This window comes from Erpetoichthys calabaricus, chromosome 2 (assembly GCF_900747795.2).
Source record: "Erpetoichthys calabaricus chromosome 2, fErpCal1.3, whole genome shotgun sequence".
Taxonomy (NCBI): domain Eukaryota; kingdom Metazoa; phylum Chordata; class Cladistia; order Polypteriformes; family Polypteridae; genus Erpetoichthys; species Erpetoichthys calabaricus.
The window spans coordinates 343,608,189-343,633,322 of record NC_041395.2 but is presented as its reverse complement, the minus strand read 5'-3'; the positions used below and the strand labels follow the sequence as shown (position 1 = coordinate 343,633,322).

General features: G+C 38.5%; 1 protein-coding gene across 4 annotated transcripts in view; it reads left to right on the top strand.

Moving 5' to 3' along the window:
• lrp5 (low density lipoprotein receptor-related protein 5) overlaps positions 1-25,134 on the top strand; it is a 194,594-nt gene that overhangs the window by 151,549 nt on the left and 17,911 nt on the right. For 2 of the 4 annotated variants that reach the window (XM_051923358.1, XM_028796067.2), the window contains exons 9-19: positions 16-305; positions 7,475-7,701; positions 8,278-8,462; positions 9,178-9,501; positions 10,287-10,486; positions 15,494-15,705; positions 19,178-19,368; positions 20,504-20,713; positions 21,482-21,607; positions 23,758-23,997; positions 24,387-24,494. In XM_051923358.1, the coding sequence (XP_051779318.1) occupies positions 16-305; positions 7,475-7,701; positions 8,278-8,462; positions 9,178-9,501; positions 10,287-10,486; positions 15,494-15,705; positions 19,178-19,368; positions 20,504-20,713; positions 21,482-21,607; positions 23,758-23,997; positions 24,387-24,494 (2,313 nt within the window). Of the gene's footprint in view, positions 1-15; positions 306-7,474; positions 7,702-8,277; positions 8,463-9,177; positions 9,502-10,286; positions 10,487-15,493; positions 15,706-19,177; positions 19,369-20,503; positions 20,714-21,481; positions 21,608-23,757; positions 23,998-24,383; positions 24,495-25,134 lie in introns of all 4 variants that reach the window. The other 2 variants (XM_028796068.2, XM_028796066.2) reach the window with 1 other exon arrangement.

Below are 25,134 nucleotides of genomic sequence, written 5' to 3'. Positions count from 1 at the left end.
ACACTTTCTTCTCAGGGACTAATCCATGTGCCGACAACAATGGAGGCTGTAGCCACCTGTGCTTCCACAGGCCACAGGGCCCGAAGTGTGCTTGCCCAATGGGTCTTGAACTGCTGAATGACATGAAATCCTGCGTTGTACCTGAAGCCTTTCTTCTCTTCAGCAGCAGAGCAGATATTAGAAGAATTTCTCTGGGCACAAATCATAATGATGTGGCTATTCCCCTCACAGGAGTAAAAGAAGCGTCAGCACTTGATTTTGATGTTTCTGATAACAGAATATATTGGACGGATGTTAGCTTAAAGGTATTCAAGTCATCTTTCTCCCTCTGCCACAACAGTTTAGATGACTTGGCTTTCTTTGTAGCATTGTTCAAATGTCAGTATGCTAATATTCATATCAACACTCACATGGCATGTACTGTCTTACTTCATTCATACAAACCAACATTTGATCAGTCTTTTTAGGTGCAATTCCGAGTTTATCTTGGAGAATAGAGCTGGTACAATTTTGTTCTGGTATAGTAATGTAGTGGAATTGGATCTTCTGTTAAGGTGTAATTAATATATATATACATATACATACAGTGCATCTGGAAAGTATTCACAGCGCATCACTTTTTCCACATTTTGTTATGTTACAGCCTTATTCCAAAATGGATTAAATTCATTTTTTTCCCTCAGAATTCTACACACAACACCCCATAATGACAACGTGAAAAAAGTTTACTTGAGGTTTTTGCAAATTTATTAAAAATAAAAAAATTGAGAAAGCACATGTACATAAGTATTCACAACCTTTGCCGTGAAGCTCGAAATTGAGCTCAGGTGCATCCTGTTTCCCCTGATCATCCTTGAGATGTTTCTGCAGCTTCATTGGAGTCCACCTGTGGTAAATTCAGTTGACTGGATATGATTTGGAAAGGCACACACCTGTCTATAGAAGGTCCTACAGTTGACCGTTCATGTCAGAGCACAAACCAAGCATGAAGTTAAAGGAATTGTCTGTAGACCTCCGAGACAGGATTGTCTCGAGGCACAAATCTGGGGAAGGTTACATAAAAATTTCTGCTGCTTTGAAGGTCCCAATGAGCACAGTGGCCTCCATCATCCATAAGTGGAAGAAGTTCGAAACCAACAAGACTCTTCCTAGAGCTGGCCGGCCATCTAAACTGAGCGATCAGGTTGAGAAGGGCCTTAGTCAGGGTGGTGACCAAGAACCCGATGGTCACTCAGTCAGAGGTCCTCTGTGGAGAGAGGAGAACCTTCCAGAAGGACAACCATCTCTGCAGCAATCCACCAATCAGGCCTGTATGGTAGAGTGGCCAGACGGAAGGCACTCCTTAGTAAAAGGCACATGGCAGCCCGCCTGGAGTTTGCCAAAAGGCACCTGAAGGACTCTCAGACCATGAGAAAGAAAATTCTCTGGTCTGATGAGACAATAATTGAACTCTGTGGTGTGAATGCCAGGCGTCACGTTTGGGGGAAACCTGGCACCATCCCTACAGTGAAGCATGGTGATGGCAGCATCATGCTGTGGGGATGTTTTTCAGCAGAAGGAACTGGGAGACTAGTCAGGATAAAGGGAAAGATGACTGCAGCCATGTACAGAGACATCCTGGATGAAAACCTGCTCCAGAGCGCTCTTGACCTCAGACTGGGGTGACGGTTCATCTTTCAGCAGGACAACGACCCTAAGCACACATCCAAGATATCAAAGGAGTGGCTTCAGGACAACTCTGTGAATGTCCTTTAGTGGCCCAGCCAGAGCCCAGACTTGAATCCAATTGAACATCTCTGGAGAGATCTTAAAACGGCTGTGCACCGACGCTTCCCATCCAACCTGATGGAGCTGGAGAGGTGCTGCAAATAGGAATGGGCGAAACTGGCCAAGGATAGGTGTGCCAAGCTTGTGGCATCATATTCAATAAGATTTGAGGTTGTAATTGCTGCCAAAGGTGCATCGACAAAGTATTGAGCAAAGGCTGTGAATACTTATGGACATGGGATTTCTCAGTTTTTTTATTTTTAATAAATTTGCAAAAACCTCAAGTAAACATTGTTCACATTGTTATTATGGGGTGTTGTGTGTAGAATACTGAGGAAAAAAATTAATCCATTTTGGAATAAGGCTGTAACATAACAAAAGGTGGAAAAAGTGATGCGTTGTGAATACTTTCCGGAAGCACTGTGTGTATATAGATATTACATCTTGCCTGAAGAAGGGGCCTGAGTTGCCTCGAAAGCTTGCATATTGTAATCTTTCTAGTTAGCCAATAAAAGGTGTCATTTTGCTTGGCTTTTCTCTATATAGATAGATATAGACTGACTAGTTTTTTTCCCATGACGTACACATTTCTTAAATTACTATTAAAATGTTTAAAAATTAATCATCATAGAAAAATGTGTGGTGTTTTGACATATATGGAGAGTATTAAGTCTATATGTAAATGTTCTAAGGAAGCTCACACATAATTAAATCATATCTAGTATATCAGGTAATACATGTTGGTGCATTGCTTTTTAGTTACGTTTTACAGCATAAATAAGCTGGTCCTTGCTGCTGCTCTTCCTTTACTCCTGCCACATGAAACCAGACATAGGAGAAAGGACTTTAGTCCAAGAGGATCCATGGTTTACTCAAAGACTGGCCTAGTGTCTTATTAATATACTAGGGGGCTCCGCCCCCTGCTCGCTTCGCTCGCCAACCCCTGGCGTTGGGACATGAGAAAGAGTCAGATGTATGAATTAGATATAGAATAGTGTGCAGCTTTGGATGATGCCCATAGAAATAACAAATAGAGTGTTTGTCATATATTAATGTTTTATTGGAATATTTCTTTGTATACAACATTAGTAGTAAAGATGGTGTCTTGTCCTTGAATGAGTCTTCCTTGGCATGGATTATTTATAATTTTAACTTTAACATCAGATGAACGGCGAACACGTGAGAAGGCAACATAAAGTTGTCCATGTCCAAAAATGGGTTCAGAGAGGTAGATGCAAACCTTGTCCATGGTTTGTCCTTGTGATTTGTTGATGGTCATGGCAAATGCAGGTTTAATGGGGAACTGTCGGCGTTTCAATGTAAAAGGTAATTCTAGGTCAGAACTTGTAAGGTCAATTCTAGGAATGAGAACAGTATTGTTAGCATGTGATCCTGTAAGAACTGTCGCTTGAATAACATTGCGTGTCATGGTGTTGACGACTAACCGTGTGCCATTGCATAAACCCTGTTTTGTGTTAAGGTTTCTTAATAGCATGATTATTGTTCCGTTTTTAAGGGCAAGGTCGTGTTGTGGTAATCCGGCAGGGTTAATAGTGTTCAAATATTCTAAGGGGAAATTTATATGTTCATTGTCGTCATCAGAGTCAACTTTGTCTGAGCTTAGAAAGATCTGTGTCTCTCCAGGAAGTAATGAAATGACTTGGTTATTAATGTGATTAACATTAATATTTTTTGGACATAATATAGTGCGTTGTGTTAACAGGGGTATTTGGTCTAATGTGATTGCTGTTCCAAATATCTCTTTTACTAAGTCGTCTGAGATAAAGGATTGTGGAATGGAAATAATATCTGGGTGAAGTCCATCTGTATTTGTGAGTGTACCATTTCCCAGTTGTATTAGCCAACCGTTATATTCTGGATCTGGACATCGCATGTTTTGTACCAACTGTATTGTTTTAAAGCAATGCCAATTGTCTGCGTATTTTAAGGTGGACTGAACAATAGCTGAGCGCATGGCATGTGGAACAATAGCTAAGCATTGTCTAAAATCTCCTCCTAATAAAAGAACTTTTCCTCCAAAGGGAATATTATTATTCATCAACGTTTGTAGAAGTTTATCAATGGTGTTGAGTAAGTGACTGGATGCCATTGTACATTCATCAATAATTATCAGTTTTGCAAGACGGATGTCTCGGGCATTGCTACTGTGAATGTTCATAGTGGATACTGATGTCTCTGTGATTGGGACCGGTATTTTGAATATTGAGTGACATGTACGACCATTTATTAACAGATTTGCTGCCACTCCGGAGGATCGCAGTCACTGTTAATATGTTTCCTTTTCTGCAGTTGAACGGTTAATAGTGCTTTATTGTAAGGAGATCCACCTATGCTGACACCTATGCTGTCTAGTGTGAAGGTGTTGACGTTCACTTTAGAATATGGGGCTTAGAGTGTCACTTCTTATGGATGTGTGTGTGGGGGGGGGGGGGGGGGGGGGGGGGGGGGGGGGGGTTGAGGATTGTTGTTGCGCGAGCGTCTTCTTTCTTTTTGTGTTCCTGTGTCTTGTTTGAATCCCCCTCTTTGTGTGTGTCCCGTCCGTTGCTTGTAGGGTCTGTGGGGTGGGCTTCGCTCGCCAACCCCTGGTGTTGGGAATGACAAAGAGCGTGATGTATGAATGAGATATAGAATAGTGTGACGGTGTAGATGATGCAAATAGAAATCAAACAATAAAGTGTGTGGCACAGTGTAAAGGTTTATTTGAAAATTTCTTTGTACACGCCGTTTAAGTGTAAAAGGTAATTCCAGCTCAGAACTTGTAAGGTCATTTAAAATGGTTATTGTTGTGATCAGAGTCAAGTTTGTCAGAGCTTAGAAAGAGTTGTGTCTCTCCAGGAAGTAATGGAATGACTTGGGTATTTATGTTTTCCACATTAATATTTTTTGGACATAATATAGTGCGTTGTGTTAAAAGGGGCATTTGGTCTAATGAGATTGCTGTTCCAAATGTCTCTGTAACTAAGTCGTCGCAGATAAAGGCTTGAGGAATTGTAATAATATGTGGCTGAAGTCCATCTGTATTGGTGAGTGTACCATCTCTCAGTTGTAATAAGCAATTGTTATGATCTGGTTCTGGACATCGTATCTTTTTTACTAACTGTATCTTTTGAAAGTAATGCCAATTGTCTGCGTATTTTAAGGTGCACTGAACAATAGCTGAGTGCATGGCATCTGGAAGAATAGCTAATCACTGTCTAAAATCTCCTCCTCATAAAAGTACCTTTCCTCCAAATCTAATATTATTATTCATAAACGTTTGTAGAAGTTTATGAATGGTGTTGAGTAAGTGACTTCATGTCATTGAACATTTATCAATAAACAACATTTTTTCAAGACGGATGTCACGTGCAGTGCCACCGTTAATGTTCATAGTGGATACCGATTTGTAGGATCTAATGCAGTTGATAAAGATTTCACTTTCAGGTACATCGTCAGTTATAAGCTTCTGTAGATATTCAGTATATGAATGTAAAGGAGGCAGTCTAATTTGACCCTTTTGACAACAACGTCTAAATGTATTACTTGTATTGCCAGTTGTTTCTTCAGGGAAGTGAACTGAATGACAATGATTGCAAATGACATTCATTAATCCGAATGAATTTTCCTGGTGTATGTTTTCCTTGTGCCGTTTGAGAGGCGCGTTGTTGCATGTGTAGTATTTGGGACGTGTTGTTTTGGAGCTGTAATCGATTTGCCTGTGCTGTGTGAGAAGCCCGTTGTAGCCTTCGCTGCCATTAACGTATGTCTGAGACGGGAGGTGTTTCGTTTTGAATCCGTGCCTGTTGCGATGCAACACTTTGATTGATAGATTGCGTAATGTGGATCTAGGATGTAGATTTGTGCATATTTGCGTTGTTGATTTGTTTCAGGGTGCACTGTTCCAATGCGATGCAGTATTTGTGCACATATGGGAAAGTAGTATGGTCCATTGCCTTTTGGTGGCCTGATATTTACTCCGGTATATGCAAAAGCAAATGAACTATTGTAGGATCTAATGCAGTTCATAAAGTTTTTACTTTTAGGTACATCGTTAGTTAGAAGCTTTAGTTGAGCTTTGCGTTTTTGGAGTCGAGACATTTTTTCTTATGGATGTGTGTGTGTGGGGGGGTGGGGAATCGTTGTTGCGCGAGCGTTTTGTTTCTTTTTGTGTTCCTGTGTCTTGTTTGAATCCTCCTCTTTGTGTGTGTCCCGTCCCTTGCTTGTAGGGTCTGTGGGGTGGTTTCGTGTTCTTTTTTTTGGTCTTCCATGGGCTTGTTGAATCCCCCTCTTGGTGTGTGTCCCGTCCCGTGCCTGTACGGTGGCGGGGGGGGGGGGGGGGGGGGGATTGGTGTTTATGGTCGTGCCTTGCTCGTCTGTTCTTTTTTTTTTGGTGTGTTTAGTTTCGTGTGCAATGTGTTTCGTGCTTTCCCCTCGTTTGAGTACTCTTTTATGTGCCTTTTCCTTATTTTGGTGCTTGTTGAGCCTCATTTTTGTGACTCCTTTCTGTATGTGCTCACTCCTGTTTTCTGTGCTCTTGTCGGACTCTTTTTGCGCCTGCGTCTCTCGCGGCCCCTCATCCGCCTCTCTCCCCCTCTTTGTGTGTCCCGTCCCTTGCTTGTAGGGTCTGTGGGGTGGTTTTGTGTTCTTTTTTTTGGTCTTCCATGGGCTTGTTGAATCCCCCTCTTGGTGTGTGTCCCGTCCCGTGCCTGTAGGGTGGCGGGGGTATGGTCGTGCCTTGCTATTGTGCGCTCGTCTGTTCTTTTTTTTTGGTGTGTTTAGTTTCGTGTGCAATGTGTTTCGTGCTTTCCCCTCGTTTGAGTGCTCTTTAATGTTTTTTTTCCTTATTTTGGTGCTTGTTGAGCCTCATTTTTGTGACTCCTTTCTGTATGTGCTCACTCCTGTTTTCTGTGCTCTTGTCGGACTCTTTTTGCGCCTGCGTCTCTCGCGGACCCTCATCCGCCTCTCTCGCCCTCTTTTGTCCGCCCTTCTCGGGTCCTCAGCCGACTCTCGCGGACTGTTTGTTGCGCCGGCGCAGTACGTCTTTTTGCAGCTACGGCCCATGGCCGGATGTGCCTGCGTCCATCATCCGGTTTAGCATTCTCGGTTAGTAATATGGATTAATATGGGAATACACTTGATGATTAGTGTATCCAGTTCAAATAAGAACATAAGAAATGGCTGGCAAAACATTAGGTTTATCATGCTTGTTCGCAATTGTTTAACTCTAGTTACTTTTTGATGAGTAGGTTTTAAGATGAAGTTGTAATCGCTGGTATAAATAGTAACAATAGTAAAATACTGATGTGTATGTTGAATGTTTCTATACCCACAACATTACCAAGATTAGTGAAAAAAACTGTTTTACAATTTGTCCCAAAGGTTTCGTCTCCAGTTTTTACACTGTTACGTTTGGGGAGAAAAAAAATCAAGCTACAGATAGAAAGAATCTAATAGCCTGTTTTCTGTCTTGGGCTGTTGTTAATATGCATCTCAGCTTTCATTAAAATTCATCGAGCTGTTTTTACTTGATGCAGTATGCAGACAGTATTTGAATTTTCTTTAAGTAGATGTAATTGTGTTACAATTTCAATCAATAATAAAATAAAAATCTAAAAAATACTGTATCATGATAAGCAGATATATTCTGTCAGTATTTCCAATATCATCAGAGGACTTGTTATACTATGTAATTATCTTCATTTTGCAGACCATAAGCAGGGCATTCATGAATGGTAGCTCAGTGGAACATGTGATAGAGTTTGGACTCGATTACCCTGAAGGGATGGCTGTTGATTGGATGGGGAAGAATCTTTACTGGGCAGACACGGGAACAAATCGAATTGAAGTGGCACGTCTGGATGGTCAGTATCGACAAGTGTTAGTATGGAAGGACTTGGATAATCCTCGATCACTGGCACTTGATCCAGCTAATGGGTAAATTCTCTTACATTTTGCTTGAGCATGAGTAAAGCCAGCATGTTATGTATCTACCCTTATGAGTAATGACGTATCTTTCTTTAATTTGGGGTTGCGAATAATTATTGGCAATAGCGAACAACTCCTTTAAGTGTATAACACTGCTGAGGCCATAATCCTGTTTCTGCTGCAGGTTTTTTTTTCTTTTTAATCACAAAAGCTCTTTCAGTCCATATGTGGTTGTCATCTTGCTAGCAGCTACACTTTCTTATCCAACCATTGAAGACAGGAGAATATCCTGTCTGCAACAAACTTTAACAAACATTACTTTCTGTAAAGCATTATTTCTGTAGTTTCAATTTTTTTGCTTCTACCGGAACTCTTTTGGTAAAGTTTCTCTGCTACACTGTTTAGCCTTCTAGGTAGGCTGAGTTGTCTCATAATCACATGTATGTATTGTCCATGTTGTAGGTCCTTGTTAAGACTTTTTGATAGTTAAACCTTAATTCTTAAGGGTAATGAGGATGTTCTTTGAAGATGAATCTTTAATTGTTTTTGTTCCCCACTTCTCTTTCTCTCCTTCCATTTTCCTAGTTACATGTACTGGACCGAATGGGGAGGAAAACCAAAGATAGTAAGAGCTCATATGGACGGTGCCAATAGCACAACATTGGTAGATAAAGTGGGGAGAGCAAATGGGCTCACTATTGATTACACTGATCAACGAATCTACTGGACAGATCTGGATACGTGCATGATTGAGTCCTCTGACATGCTCGGTAAGAATAATTGGGTGGACTTTATTTTTTATCAGAATAGAAATTATTCACAGTATTAGTTACTAAGTTTATTAAAGATAGTCTCTTTGAATATGCTATTGGGTCTTATGATGCTCGGCCACTACAGCGTAAGCAATTTGCTTTCCTAGAATTTTAATTTGAAGTACAAAAACAGAAATCTTTTTAGTGTTAATCATATATGTAGTCCTGGTAAAATGAGCTGATTTTTCAAAGCTGCATTTGCAGTGTGTTAGGCACCTACAGTAAGTGTGTGTTAATTCCCCTGCTTTTAGAGGAAAGTCTTACTGTGTTTTGGGGCATGGGTGGGTCTTGTGTATTTCCTTGTGACTGATGTTAGACATTTTTTCAGTAATGTAATGCATATTTGTATATGAATAGTGTAGTTTTGTTACGACATAGGTGATTTAATGGTTTTAGAGTAATTTTTGAGTCATCTCAATGCACTGTAAGGGAAGAATACAACATTTTGAATATAAAAATGTGTTCTGCAATGTTGAAATACGATGGATGGGAACATAGCCTGCTTAAATACTCTGTTGTTGTATGATTCCCTTTGTTTGCGTATTAACTACTGATAAATGTTGCATAGACTCATTTTTTCATCAGTGGCTGACAGAGTAATCAAGTATGTTCAGATATAGAAACATATGGACGTTTCACTTTGCTCCTCTTTTTTGTCTGATGTTCCTTCCAGGTCAGCAAAGGGAGGTTATAGCTGATGATCTCCCCCATCCATTTGGACTCACCCAGTATCGAGATTATATTTATTGGACAGACTGGAATCTTCGTAGTATCGAGAGAGCCGACAAGACAAATGGGCAAAACCGCACAGTAATTCAAGGACATCTGGACTATGTTATGGATATTTTGGTTTTCCACTCTTCACGCCAAGATGGCTTAAATGAGTGTGCACAGAACAACGGGCAGTGTGCCCATCTGTGTTTGGCTGTACCTCAGGGATATAAGTGTGGATGTGCATCACATTACATTTTGGATTCCGACTCAAAGAATTGTAGCTGTAAGTAACTTACCAGTTCTAGGTCCTACGGTGTGCTATTTTTGCAAGTGTCTGAACTAAATATGATTTAATGTACTTTGAATCACTTGTTCACCTGCCTATAGGATTAAAAAAAACAAGAAGAAAATAAAATGAAACTTAGTTTTCAGCAATAACATCCTCCCAAGTGTTAAGAAATTATTTAGATTGCTGGTATGGAAAATTTCTTATAGGCAGGTAGGAATGCAAAACTTGAAAGTATTGTTTAAGTTTCCCTTTGCTTAGATGGTTCATTGGTCCACTTGTATTTTTCTTTATCTGAAATGCTTGGAAGCATTTCTTGAGTTGTTCCTCTGCATTCTTAACACTTGTCTGACTAAACTAAGACATTTCATGTGAAAGCCATTTGTCTGACACCTATCCAGGGTGAGGATGGAAGGCAGAATTTCTGAAAAAATTAAGAAAATAGATTCTGTATATGCTGACATGCATGGTTTCTGATGCTTTCAATAATAGCTTTTGCATATTTTATTATTACAGTATATGTGAAATATCTTTGTCCATATGTGTTTAAATGCTAGAGAAATGGCATTTTTGCCTTTCAACATAAATATCTATGTCTGGTACAAAATTATAAAAATGTGTGGTCTTTACTCGATGACGCTTTCCTTGCTTTATGACTAGTTTCTTAGACAAGAGTGCAGTAGGATCCTTTATAATCTGACTTAAACATAGCACACTTCTGTGTTCAGCAAGCATGCAGGCTCAGAAAATGAAAATCTGTAACTCTTTGAACTGTATTTCAGCTCCTTCTAGCTTCCTTCTCTTCAGCCAAAAAACTGCCATTAGCCGCATGGTACTGGATGAACAGAGCCCGGATATTATTCTTCCAATTCAAGGACTGCGAAATGTTAAAGCTATAAGTTATGATCCTCTGGATAAACTTATTTACTGGGTGGATGGTCGTCAAAACATCATTAAGAGAGCCAAGGATGATGGCCAGCAGGTAAGAAAAAAATTTTTTTTTTTTTTTTTTATAATCTTAACAAAAGAAAAATTGTTCTTCTTAAAATTCAATTCTGGGTTTAAAATGGCCAAACTTAGCTGTCTCAAGAAATCTGTTAACCTTAATTTTGCAAAACAGACTTTTTTTTTTTTTTTTTTTTTGCACGACACAGAGTGCCAAAAATCTGAAGTCTCCATACACAGGTTTCCACTATTGTCTTGAGAAAATGCAAACTGGATCTAACCAGGACAGAAAGAGTGGAAAGCCTAGATTCATAAAAAGTGACAAAATGTTGTAAGTCACAAAGTTAGAACTTATTGGTCTGTAATTACTGGAATCCATTTCATCTTTTTGTGGATTGGAGACAGTTTGTTTCCTTCCAGCCAAGTTGTGTATAGCTCCCTAGTTTTGCTTCTGTGGTGTTATTTTATACATGTGTAGCAGCGGAAGTTCACTTCTGCTTAAATTACGTATCCACTTCTACTGTCTCCTGCCTAACAGTCAAGCTAGTGATTTTTTTAGTTGGTAGTGGACACCATTAATCAATTATCTATTTATTTTATAATCTGAAAACATCCCTAGTCTCCAGGTTTTCATTATATGTGTTTGATTGTCATATGTGATCATTTCAATCAGAGAGCAGACACAGGAAGCAGGGCAAATTTACTTGTTCTAAAATGTTTTACTCCATGGCTTAGCTATGTGGTTGAATTTACTTTCACACAAGCACTTCATCCTAGTTTCAACTCTGTGTTCCTGGGTTGGTGTGTGGGACCAGCTTTGTTTCAAGTAAGCCCTTCCCTTTTGTGATGTGAATTACCCCAAGCTGATGGTGTTAAATTCCTCTACACAGCCGTCTTTTGTGTCACATACAGATGAGCAGAAAGCAATTGTTTAACTTTACAGCTTATTGCACTGGTTTTGCCTCAAATACTTAAGCTGGGAAGTGCAGTGAAGTCCAAAGATGTTCACAGCAGTCAACTTTTTTAGTTAGCCTTCACATTAGTACTACTGGACAGGTAAAGTTTGGCTTATTGTACATTTAAATTTTATGGGTTTTTCTGTATAATACATTGTAATAGTTTTTAAGCATTGTTGTTATTAAAGAAACCGAGCAGATAAATACTTTATTAATCCCAAGGGGAAATTCACATACTCCAGCAGCAAGCATGCTGATAAAGAAAATATTAAATTAAAGAGTGATAACAATGCAGGTATACAGACAGACAATAACTTTGAATAATGTTAACGTTTACCCAAACCCCGACCCCCTGGTGGAACTGAAGAGTCTAATAGTGTGGGGGAGGAAGGATCTCCTCAGTCTGTCATGGAGCAGGATGGTGACAGCAGTCTCTGAAGCTGCTCCTCTGTCTGGAGATGATCCTGTTTAGTGGATGCAGTGGATTCTCCATGATTGACAGGAGCCTGCTCAGCGCCCGTCGCTCTGCCACATATGTCAAACTGTCCAGCTCCATACCTACAATAGAGCCTGCCTTCCTCAACAGTTTGTCCAGGTGTTAGGCGTCCCTCTTCTTTATGCTGCCTCTCCCAGCACACCACCGCGTAGAAGAGGGCGCTCGCCACAACCGTCTGATAGAACATCTGCAGCATCTTATTGCAGATGTTGAAAGACGCCAGCCTTCTAAGGAAGTATAGCCTTATAATAAGTATATAGTCTTATGCACATATCTATACTATACTTATTATATGTTCATGTTCTTATGCACGTCTATTTTTTATGAAGTGTGTAACACAAAAGCCTCCTAACCTGTGCATCATTTGGAGCCAGCGCAGTGTTTTCTTACTGCATGATCAATAATTCCACTTTCAGAACATAAGAAAATTTGACAAACTAGAGGAAACCATTCAGTATATCAAGCCTGTTTGTTTAGATAATGGCTAAGCTGTGGTAAACGAAACTTAAATCTACACACCGCTAAATAGAGTTCTGTTACCCAGACTAGATCAACAGTATCTTAAATGCTTGTCTACTTGCCCATGTAGGTGTCTTTGTCCAGTTCAGAGTTCCATGTGCTGGAGTCCCAGAAGCATAAGATAAAAAAAATCATATTGTGTGTTGAGCTTGTCTATAACAAGAGGAACTTAGCAGACACTTTTATCCAAAAAAGAAAAAAAAAAACTTGAACAGAAAAGACACACATTCACACACCCTTAATCACACACTGCCAACTTAGTCACCAATTTACCTGGCACACGTGTCTTTGAAATATGGGAGGAATGTGAAAGCTAATTATATGTTGACTGTGGATTGGAACATTAAAAAGTCCTACAACCTCATTAACCCTATTCTCCCAGATTGCCCAAAATAACATCAAGTTGGGATTTGAAAGTCTCTGAAGCCCTGCTCTCCACTTCTTCATCATTTATTCCACTTTTTTGTGCTTCTTTACATGGGGGAAAGTAACCTTAATCTGTGCTGAATCTTCTCTTAAAGGTTAAGATTGATGTTTTTGAAGCCAGTAATTTCTTTGCAAATGTGGTACTATATATATGCATTTGCCACACGAAATTGTGTTCTAAAGTTCAGCACATTCTATTAATTTCCACCCCCCACACACAAACACACACACACACACAGAGCCATTATAGTGCAGAGTTAACAAGTCGAAAGTGGCATTTCTTGTGGGAATGAAATGTTACTTTAAAATTTGGCAGATATTTCAAAAGAAGAAGGTCTGCTGGCAGACAGAATAGCCATTACAATTTGCACTATTAAATTTTCATAAAGGGTCCTACTCCTAATCATCCATCCATCCATTTTCTAACCCGCTGAATCCGAACACAGGGTCACGGGGGTCTGCTGGAACCAATCCCAGCCAACACAGGGCACAAGGCAGGAAACAATCCTGGGCAGGGTGCCAACCCACCGCAGTACTCCTAATCATCCACCTGCCATTTCCATAGGTTCCTTCTTTCCAGAAGCCATTGTGGTAAAATGACCAGGTTGATGTATAATGAATGCTGTTGCCGTTTGTGCACAGGCCGTGCTTAAATTATTTTTAGTATGTATATTTTAGAGGCCACGTGTTTGGGGGGATCATGATGGTCAACTGGATGGACAGAAATATGTTGATGATTTTGGGGAACTACATCTGTTTGACAAGCAAAATATTAATCTTGTGATGCTCAATTCCTTCCTTTTATATTTCAAGTTAGTTTGTTTTTCAGGTTACTACTTTTAGTATTATCATTTATCTGTTTTATAGACCAAAAACAAAACATTAAGGTTGATTCATGGACAATAAATTAAGACTATCCAGTAGTTAGTTACACACCTTGGCATTTCAATAATGAAGTACTGGAACATTTAACCAAGTGCACTTTAAGGAGAAGAACATGTGCGGTTTGAAATGTGACAAGTGCTTTTTCCATTAATGAAACTTTAATTTTTTTCCCCCTTTGGAGTCTTGCCTACAAATGTCACCTTTATCAAAACATCCGTCTGTGTATGAGTTGAAGAATGGTGCCATATTTGGTTAATTTGTTTGCAGTTAATTAATCATCATCTCATTTCCTATAAGGCACTAAGTCACTGTTCATAGCTAATAGAAGCTTTGCAGCACTCTGTACCACATGAAATAAACAAACGACTTTTATCTAAAACCTTGAGATTAACAGACTTGCAATGTTATCACCTTTTCTAAACTCATTGTTTTCTATACATCTGTTGTAATTCAGAGATGCACTTGATAAGGAGATGATGTGGAGTGGACTTAAAATCCCAAAGTTCAACCACAGCTTAAAGTTTAATCCTAAACAAAACCACTTTAGTTGCCTGTACTTTGTGGAAGAAAATACCCCCCCATTAAAGTATGTATGTTACATTTTACAGATAAATCGTTAATTTCGTTTAAATAATGAAGACTGGTAATAATTACACACATGGGGCTGACACGGAGGTGGAGCAGTAGCGCTGCTGTCTTGCAGGGAGTCATGTCGCTGGTATTCCCTGCCTGGAGTTTGCATGTTTTCCTGCTGGGTTTCCACAGCGTGCTCCGGTTTCCTTCCAAAGATATGCAGATTTGGTGACACTAAAATGACTCAAGTGTGTGTGAGTGCTTGTATTCACCTTGCGATGAGCTGATGCCCTGTCTAGGGATTGTTTCTGCCTCGTGCCCAATGCTAGCTGGAATGGGCACATCCCTGGACTCATGGATTTAATCATTAAACATCCTTTTCAGAGATATTGCGGTACGGTTTCATCGGAATTTAATGGGTGTTCCAGGCAATTCACAACACAGTGAAGCCGAACCTGTTCTCATCGTGATAATATCTCGCACTGCCACCTCATGGATTCTTCCAGATTTACGTAAAGTACGCGCGCAAGTATAAACGGTAAAATGCTTGCGTAGCAGGAGCATCCGCTGCAGCATGCGTCACGTCACGTGACGTATAAACACAGCCTTAAACTTAACATGGACAACATCCAGCCATAGAAATTGAATCTAGGAAGTAGGATCGATGAGACAGCATTACAACTCAAATATGATAGTGATAACCATAAGACTATTTCATAATAGACTGCTAAATACAAATCCAAGGATGTTCTGCTTAAGCTCTGAAATGTTTTAATGAGATTGAATTTTGAGTATTGGATAACATTTTTGGCGAGAGTACTACAAAAGATGTGCATCAGTAAGCATGAATTAAAGGAGTTGTCCTGTTTTTACAGGCCAATGAACGTAAATCTCTTTAGTGCTGTAAGGCCACTTGGATGCCTACTCCCGGATTTATTAAAAGTGGACAACAGAAATGAGGAAGGAGCATTTCTCCTAAACCATCATAAGAATGTCGAGTAAACATTAGATTCATGTATCTGAAACAAATATCCAGGCACTTTTAAGAAACTGTTTGAAGAAGATACTGGATAACATCGTTATGTACAGAAAGCTGTCCTGTCCTTTGTGAAATTGCCAATGCTTAATTTTCTTCTATTCTTGTGTAGTTTTTAAAATATTTAATCATAATTTTTGTTTTCTCTTTTAGCCATTTGTTGTAGTCTCCGCATCAAACCAGGTTCAGAATCCTGAAAAGCAGCCTCATGACCTGAGTATCGATATTTTCAGTCGCACTGTGTACTGGACGTGTGAGGCCACTAACACGATTAATGTTCATAGACTGAATGGGAAAGCCATTGGTGTAGTGCTTCGTAGAGAACATGACCGTCCACGAGCAATTGTGTTGAATGCTGAAAGAGGGTAAGAAGAAATGTTCTTTTACACATTTTTGGCTGATAAGTAAATGGCCATTGCTGTCTATTTTTTTTTTTTGCTTGCTCATTAATTCTAAAATTACAGTCATATTCAGTTTCATTGTCACTAGTGTGATTTTCCCAGAATTTTTCTTCCTGTGTGGAGTTAGTGACTTAATGAACAAATATCCAAAACACTGTTTGCTTTAGTTGTCAGAGCTCAATGTCAGTGTTTAAGGAGAGACTCCATGTTCCTTCCAAAATTTTTTTACAATTTATTAACGGATTGGTCTCTCAGCCATGTGTTTAACAGATGAGAAACTGTGAGTTTTACCCACTAGTGATACATTGTGGTTCTGGTTTATTTGCCTTCTCTCTAATTCTTTACTTTTTTTGTTTTTACCCAGCTATCATGGTTATTCGTATGGTATTATTTGTAACTTTAGTGGATCTGTTGGGTGTGTCTCCAGCAACCTTTGGCACACTTAAGTAGGCAAATAAAAAAAAAAAAAGCTTTGCATTTAGTTTTTTTTTTTTTTTTTTTTTTTTTTTTATATAAATAAATTCAACAGTAGGTATGTTGTAATCTTTCTCACCCAGTTAAGGTAGAGAAAAACAAATTCCACCTTTGATTGCTTTAGTCTTTTTACATTTTGACCATTTTATTAAAATCATTTTAAAGTTGCTTGCGGTTTTGCTGTAATGTATCTTACAACATGTTCAATCAAACATGGAAACTAGGCCACTGCAAACCCTGGCATATTACAGCTTTTCGCATTATGTTCAATGAAGATGAAAAGCATTTCTAACAATTTGAATACAAAGAAGAATGATCTGACAAGGAGTTAAAAAATAATACTTTTAAAAAAGAATTGTTGTTTATTTTAACTAAGTAATTTTAAAACATTCTACTTATTTATCTGGCTTCCAGTTTGTTTATCATGGCATACATAGCAGTGCATTGTAAAGCACACACATGTTAGCTCACTTTCACCCTGTCATCCTGGTAAGAATGTTGGACAACACATAAAATTTCACGCTGAAGCTATCTAAATAAAAGTGTATATTCAGTCAGTTATCATCTGCGGGGGTTATGTTCCTGAAAAAAACAACAGAAACTACAGATACTGAAGCATTGATCCTATGAGATAATATGAGCAGACCACATTGATTATACTATATTGCCAAAAGTATTGGGACGCCCCTCCAAATTATTGAATTCAGGTGTTCCAATCACTTCCATGGCCACAGGTGTATAAACTAAAGCACCTAGGCATGTAGACTGCTTCTACAAACGTTTGTGAAAGAATGGGTCGCTCTCAAGAGCTCAGTGAATTCAAGCCTGGTACTGTGATAGGATGCCACCTGTGCCATAAGTCCATTTGTGAAATTTCCTTGCTACTAAATATTTCACAGTCAACTGTTAGTGCTATTATAATAAAGTGGAAGCAATTGGGAGCAACAGCAACTCAGCCACATAAAATCACAGAGCGGGGACATCTCATGCTGAAGTGCACAGTGTGCAGAAGTTGCCAACTTTCTGCAGAGTTAATAGCTGCAGACCTCCAAAACCTCTACAACAGTGTGTAGAGAGCTTCATGGAATGGGTTTCCATGGCCGAGCAGCTGCATCCAAGCCTTACATCACCAAGTGCAATGCAAAGCGTCGGATGCAGTGGTGTAAAGCACATGGCCACTGGACTCTTAGAGCAGGGGAGACGTGTCCTGGTGTGATGAATCACGCAATCCGATGGACGAGTCTGGGTTTAGCTGTTGCCAGGAGAAAGGCACTTGCCTGACTGCATTGTGCCAAGTGTATATTTTGGTGGACGGAGGATTATGGTGTGGGGTTGTTTTTCAGGGGTTGAGCTTGGCCCGTTAGTTCCAGTGAAAGGAACTCTTAATGCTTCAGCATACAAAGCCATTTTGGACAATTTCACATTCCCAATTTTGTGGGAAAAGTTTGGGGATGGCAACATGACTGTGCACCAGTGCACAAAGCAAGGTATATAAAGAAATGGATGAGCAAGTTTGGCGTGGAGGAATTTGACTGGCCTGCACATAGACCTGAACTCAACCCGACAGAACACCTTTGGAATGAATTCGAGCGGAGACTTGAGAGCAAGCCAGGCCTTCTCGTCCAATGTCAGTGCCTGACCTAACAAATGCTCTCCTGGAAGAATGGTCAAAAACTCCCATAAACACACTCCTAAACCTTGTTGAAAACCTTCCTAAAAGAGTTGAAGTTGTTATAGCAGCAAAGGGTAGGCCAACTCCATATTAAAGCCTATGTATTAACAGCGGGATGTCATTAAAGTTTGTGTGTGTGCACTCTACTGCTATGGATATACCAGACACCACAATATAATGGATTCACATGGAGGTTACACCTTGCCTGATGAACGGGCCTTTACTGCCTCAAAAACTTGCATTTGTAATCTATTTAGTTAGCCAATAAAAGGTGTCATTTCACCCTACTTTCTCCTGTATCAATCTATGGCTAACACTCTACTGCTATGTGTGTGTAAAGGCAGGCGTCCCAATACTTTTGGCAATAGAGTGTATATACTTGCTGTGCACTACTTGTAACATAATTTTGTGTTCTGAAAATGAACTTAAGAGCACGTGGCAAAACACTTTTATTAGCACTTTGCTGCCATTGTTGAAATTTAATAAATTGATCTATAAAACTGCATAAAACACTGAAAACACATGAAATATTATCAGATCATTTGAGACTTAATACAGCAAAAGCTGTGAGAACAAGACGGCTTCCCTTAGTGGAGCTTGTGTCGCCTCTGACAATTTTTTTTCTGCTTGTGTATTACCACAAGCAGATCGCTACATTTGTCGCACTTTTGTAGAAGTGGATAAGCAAATCTGTGTAAGAGAGGATTTACTGTATCTTGTCTCCTGTTTTTAAAAATCACACTTAAAAAAAAAAAAGTGTTGCTAGGTTTAGAAAAAAATATTTTAAAATAGGCAAAACATGTAGAAGAGTCAAAAATAATGTCAAAAATGTTAATTAAAATACCAAACAAGGATTTAAAATAAGAGAGTTGATATTCTCGGCCTATTGTACTGTCTGACATTATATGCTGGCAACAGCAGCTTGGTGGCAGTTTTCTTACATGCTCTTGGACCCACGTTTATAGCTGTAATGCTAATGACTAACTTTACGTGGTTGGGCAGTGGATGAGTGAAAATGATAAATCTATGTCCATGTCCAGAAACATCCAAAAATGTAAAATTTAACATTTTACATTTCTAAGTGTCATTTCTGTTTATCCTCTGGCTTCTTGGCTGTATTAGTTAAGGTTAAGTTCTGTAGATTTAATTTTTCCATTTTAATGCATATTCCTCCTAAATTGAGTTTTCTGTATATTTTAAAATGTGCTCTCCATCTATGAAATGAAGTGTTTACTTTCTAATATCTAATCTGTTAATAGTACATGACTATGACATTTTTGAAATTACCAGGTACATGTACTTCACTAACATGCAAGAAAGATCTCCTAAAATTGAACGAGCTTCAATGGATGGGACAGAAAGGGAGGTTCTCTTTACCACTGGATTGATTAGACCTGTTGCTTTAGCAATTGACAACAAGATTGGAAAACTGTTTTGGGTTGATGCAGATCTTAAACGCATTGAAAGCAGCGACTTGTCTGGTAAGTTGTTTTCTTTATAATTTACCACATTCAGCTTGGTGGTCCTGCTGCCTTGAAGAACTTTCTTGGCTTACCTTCCAGGGGAACATTCCAGGGCAAAAAAAATCCACTGTCATTCTGGAGAAAATATGTCCGTCTTAGAATTGATTTAGTGACATGACATGAGAGGGAGGAAAAAATGAAATCTTTTCACCAGTAAATGTGTGTTTTTCTTAGTATTGCCTAGCTCTTAAGTTGTAGAACTATAATAATAAAGGTCATGGGTTTGGTCTTTGGCACTGGTTTACTGTATAACACAGACTGACTCAAATTACCTGCCAGGCTTCCAGTTTTACAACTATGGATTCGTGTACACTTGAGTGATTTTGAAAAAGTGTGATTTTAAAATCCTGCAAAGACATCAAGAGTATCAAGGCTGGCTGAATTAGGCTTACAGGATCTCTCCAACTAAACCTCAACAGCATATCACCACTGCAGTTTATAATGAAGGTGGGGTTTGTTTAAATCTACCGGTTGTTCAGACGCTTTATGTGTAGTACTGCCTAATACAAAGTAGAATCTTAAATGGCTTTTTAGATTGAACTTTTTTAATTCCAAAGGGACATTGAAATACAGCAGCAGAAACCTAAAAAGCAAGAATACAGACACACAGGACAGACCAACCAATCAATCAATCAATAAAAATAAACTTAATGAATACATTAGAAGCAGTGAATTGCCTGATAACACTGAGCAGAACAGGCCCCCAGGGGAACATTTTAGCACACCATGGTGGAATGAGCCTGTGGCTGAAAGTGCTTTAAGAAAGTACCTCCTGGAGGGGATTTTTCATGATGGCATCTGATTTTGCCATCATTCTCTTTCCACAACACCTTCCAGTGTGTCCAGGATTGTCCCTGTGATGGATCAGGCTTTTTTGATATGTTTGTCCAGGCCTTGTGCTGCTTTTGTGCTCAGGTCGCATCCCCAGAAGACTGCAGTATAAAACATCACAGTGGCTTCTATGGACTGGTACACCATTACCAGCAGCTTGCTGCATGCATCAAAAGACCTCAGTCTTTTATTGCCTTTCTTTGCTTTGATATTAATTAGCATAATACTACATTTCATCTTGATTTTTTTTTTTTTTCTTTAGGTGCTAACAGGATTACACTTCAGGATTCTAACATTCTCCAACCCATGGGGTTAACAGTCCTTGGCGAGTATCTTTACTGGATTGACAGGCAGCAGCAGATGATTGAATGTGTTAATAAAGCAAATGGTGATAAAAGGACAAGAATACAAGCAAGAATCGTTCATTTGACTGGTATTCATGCCGTGGAGGAAATTGATACCGTTGAATTTTGTAAGTTTAACCTAGCATTGTATGATGATTTAAATTTGTATAATGGCCAGCAGTTTCCAACTCTCTGCTGTCATACTCAGGTTTATGAATTAATCTTAACGTTTACTAGGAAAGACACTGTCTTATTAAAGAGATTCTGGAGAGTTCTTCATTTTAACATGGACTTAGCTTCTTAGGGGCCTGGGCCCTCTAAACTTGTACCTGAATTACTGGCAACAATAGGATGAGATAAATTGGGCTGTTTGAATAAGACAGAAGAGAAAAGAATATTCTTTCATATGAGCACTGAAAAAATTTAAACCAAGCTATGCTTATTCAGTTTAAAGACTATTCCATCCCTCATTCCATTCCTTGGGATTTGTGATACTGGACTGGCATTCTTTAATGCAATTAGGTTGACAATGTTACATATATGTATTAATATTCATAAAAGATAATGGACTTGGAATGTTTAGTTATGTCTCATCTTTCTTTACACATCTCAAAATTTGTTAAAATATATTAAAATAGATTTGAATTTTTTGGTAGCTTAAAAATGTGAAAATAGGGCACATGCAAATATCTGTGTTGGGAAAAGGAAAGTGTCCGTTGTATAAGCATCTTTCATACTCTTCCAGATCCTAATTTGTGTAATTTATATGGGTAAACCAAGAAAGTATTGTGTGTTGCTTTCCAAATTTTTTTTCAAACAAATGTGAAAGTTTTGCCTAAAACAGATTGCACCTTGCATGCATTTTATGATTTCTCGTTTCTCTTTGTCTCCAAAAGTATCACACCCATGTTCCCATGATAATGGAGGCTGCTCTCACATCTGCATTGCAAAAGGAGATGGAACCCCTCATTGCTCCTGTCCTGATCATCTGGTATTGTTACAGAATCTCCTAACCTGTGGAGGTAACTTTCTACAACTAGCAGTTTTCTTTTTTAATTTAAAAAAAAAAAAATTCAAGAATTTTCTTTGAATCATATGAGAAGCAAGAATGTTTTTAAGCAGCGGTTTCCAAACTCGGTCCTGGGGATCCACTGTGCTGTAAGTTTTTAATTCACACCAAATTCATAGCCTGTGATAATAATTGATCTAATTTCATTAGCTGTTCTTTTTTTTCTCTTCTGCTATGAGAAAAGCACAGCAGTATGATTTTTACATTTATGACATTTTGAAATTTTTGTTTTTGCTATGGCTTTAAATGCTTAGCACTCTCTTGTTATTTTTTTATTTTTCCAATTTTCTATGTAGTTGGCTTCCTTCACTGTATCTGAATAATTAAAAACAAGCAGAGTGGACATGCTGGCTAACAACACTGAATAATGAAAGACTGCAACTGCTTCAACATCAGACCCACTAATTAATAAATGATGGATTAAATAACCAGAATGCAAATCATGATGAAAATATTGTTAAAAAGTAAAAAAAATAAATAATAAAAAACGACATTATCCCCATATAACATTTTAATATAAAAAAATGACCAAACTTGGTTTTGTCAATTCTATGTTGATACCAAAACACACAAAATCAGAAAAATTAGGTTAGGAGTCCAATTAAAAACAGAAGTTGGTTGGAAGAAAAACCTGTGGCCACAGTGGGCTCCCAGGACTGAGTTTGTGGATCACTGTTTTAAAGATTACCCTTCTGAAAAGCTTATGGGGAATCTTCCTACCAAGTCATTTTGGATGTGATTATTTTAGGTACTTATGACACAGAATTAAACTGCAACTTGAATTTTTAAAATGTAGTCATTTAAAGGTATACTGTACCTTATTTATGCACAATGAAAAAGTTAGCTATTCAGTGTCTCATGAATGGAGTACCCTCAAAAAAGAGGTCAGACCACTAATATGTATTGTATTGCTGCTCTGAATAAGGGGGGTTTAAAAATTGGAAGGATGAATATTTCACATTACTGATGCTTTAACTAAGCAAAACATGTAAGTAATGTAACAACCCCATTTCCAAAAAAATTTGGGACAGTGCCTGAAGAAGGGGCTTCAGCTGCTCCAAAAGTGTACATATTATAATCTATCCAGTTAGCCAATAAAAGGTGTCATTTTGCTTGACTTCTTATTGCATCCATAATGGCTAACATGCTATAACACCTAACTACCACAGGGACAGTATGAAAAATGCTAATAAAAAAGGAGTGATTTGGAAATTCTATTTAATCTTTACTACATTGAAAACATTAAAGTAACACAATATTTGATGTTTTACCTTTTCAAATTAATTTTTTTAAATATTCAGTCATGTCTTCATACTTCAAAAAAAATTTAGGATAGTTGCTCATTTACCATGGTATAAAATCATTTTCTTTTAATAACAATATGATACATTTGGGCACTGAAGGTGCAAGTTGGTTAAGTTTAGCAAGCAAAATTTTTCCCTATTCATCCATTCAGGTCTTCAGCTGTGTAATTTTACAGGCCCTCAGCTGCCATATTTTGTGCTTCATAATGTGTCACACTTCACAGTCTGAGACAGGTTACTACTTCAGGCAAGCTTATCACGTATTAGCATTCTCTGCTTGCGCAGCCATGCATTTGTAATCCAGGCAGAATGTGGTTTAACGTTGTCCTGTACAGTGCAGACACATCCCTGGAAAAGATGTCTGAATGGCAGCATATGTTGCTCCAATATTTGTACATATTGTATGGCATTAATGGAATCTTCGCAGATGTGAAAGTTATTAGTTCCGTGGCACTAACACACTCCAATACCATGACAGATACAGGCATTTGGACCTGATGTTGATAATAGCTTGAGTGGTCTTTTTTCCTGTTTTGTTTCAATCTCCCACCCCACCCTAGACAAAAAAAAAAAAAAAAACTTTTTGAAATGTTGACTGGTTGGACTACATGACACAATTCATGTGCTTCCCAGAGAAGACTGAGAATGGGCCCAGAGAAGACAATGGCTGTTGTGGACAGTGTGGATGTATGGCTTGTGCTTTGTGTAATAAAGTCTTAAATTAGATTTGTGGGTGCAGCAGCAAATGGTGTTGACTGACTAAAGTTTACACACAAATATTGCTTTTCCTTTCTAATAGAACCACCAACTTGTTCCCCCGAGCATTTTACTTGTGCCACTGGTGAAATTGACTGTATTCCAATGGCTTGGCGCTGTGACGGAACAGCAGAATGTGAAGATAACAGCGATGAGGCCAACTGTCCGGTGTGCTCTGCCACGCAGTTCCAGTGTGCGAAAGGCCAGTGTATAGAGTTAAGTTTGAGGTGTAATGGTGAAATTGACTGCCAGGATAAGTCTGACGAGCAGGACTGCATTGGGGGTACGTATACTACATGTTGAATTCTTCCGTATTAGTTACTACTATTGTGTTTGTAGTTATTTTAGCAATTGTCTTGGGGGATATCACTGAACACGTTTTAATTTGTTCAGCAATGCTTTAAATTTTTTTTTTTTTAAAACGAAGACATTTTTGTGCATGTTTGCTTCCATTAAGGCTGGAAATTCCCAGCTTTTGTGTGTCTGGTGCTGAAATTGTGGTGCGTTTTTTTTTAACAGTAGAATTAGTTTTGACTGGATTTGCTTGTGGGGCACTTCTCAAGCATAACCGTAACAATTTAAATATGGTTTTGTTTTTTCCTGTAAAGGCTTTGTCACAGTAAGTAGTTTCATTCATTGTTTGATTAACTATGATTGTTGTTGTTGCAGTAGAATGTCATCCAAACCAGTTCCGTTGTGGCACAACGCAGTGCATCTTGTCGAAACAGCAATGTGATTCCTTCCCAGACTGTAGTGATGGCTCTGATGAGTTTTTCTGTGGTAAGCATTTCTCTTTCTCTACCCCAGTCCCAGGTCATTGCTCTCTTTAGTGGCTAAGAACTTGAACCACATGCCCACAAGTTGCAAGTTCAGTCGCTGTTGTTGACTTCCATAGTAAACCTTATTCATAAAAGGTGCTGTATAAAAAGTATGTTTATATGTATAGCAATATAAAATTGGTAATTATGACTCACTGCAAATTTACAATAAACATATTGCAGGTCTTTTTTTTTTTTTTTTGGAGTTTTATGAACCGGTTTGTGTTTGTTTTGGTAAGCACGGTTATCTGGATTTAAGTATACTTTGTATTATTAGTTCTGCTAAATTCTTGGCATTAGCACAGCTCTATGTTGATTGTTTCTTAAGACTAGCTTACTGCTTTAATTTTTTATTTTACTGTATGTTTTTCATTTCACATCCAATGCTCACAAGCAGGCCAGTCTCAAAAGCCAGCAAAATCCGGTGTGCAGTACTAAAACAAAATAGAATATTATTAAACTTTTTTATGTTTTTAAATATGCATGTCATAATTTACATAACAGACCACAGGCCTCCACCCACCCCAATCAAAAAAATAAGTCACCTTATAATTTATCATGTTGTCTGTGACCTTTTAAATAATGTGCAGCTGCTCTGTTTA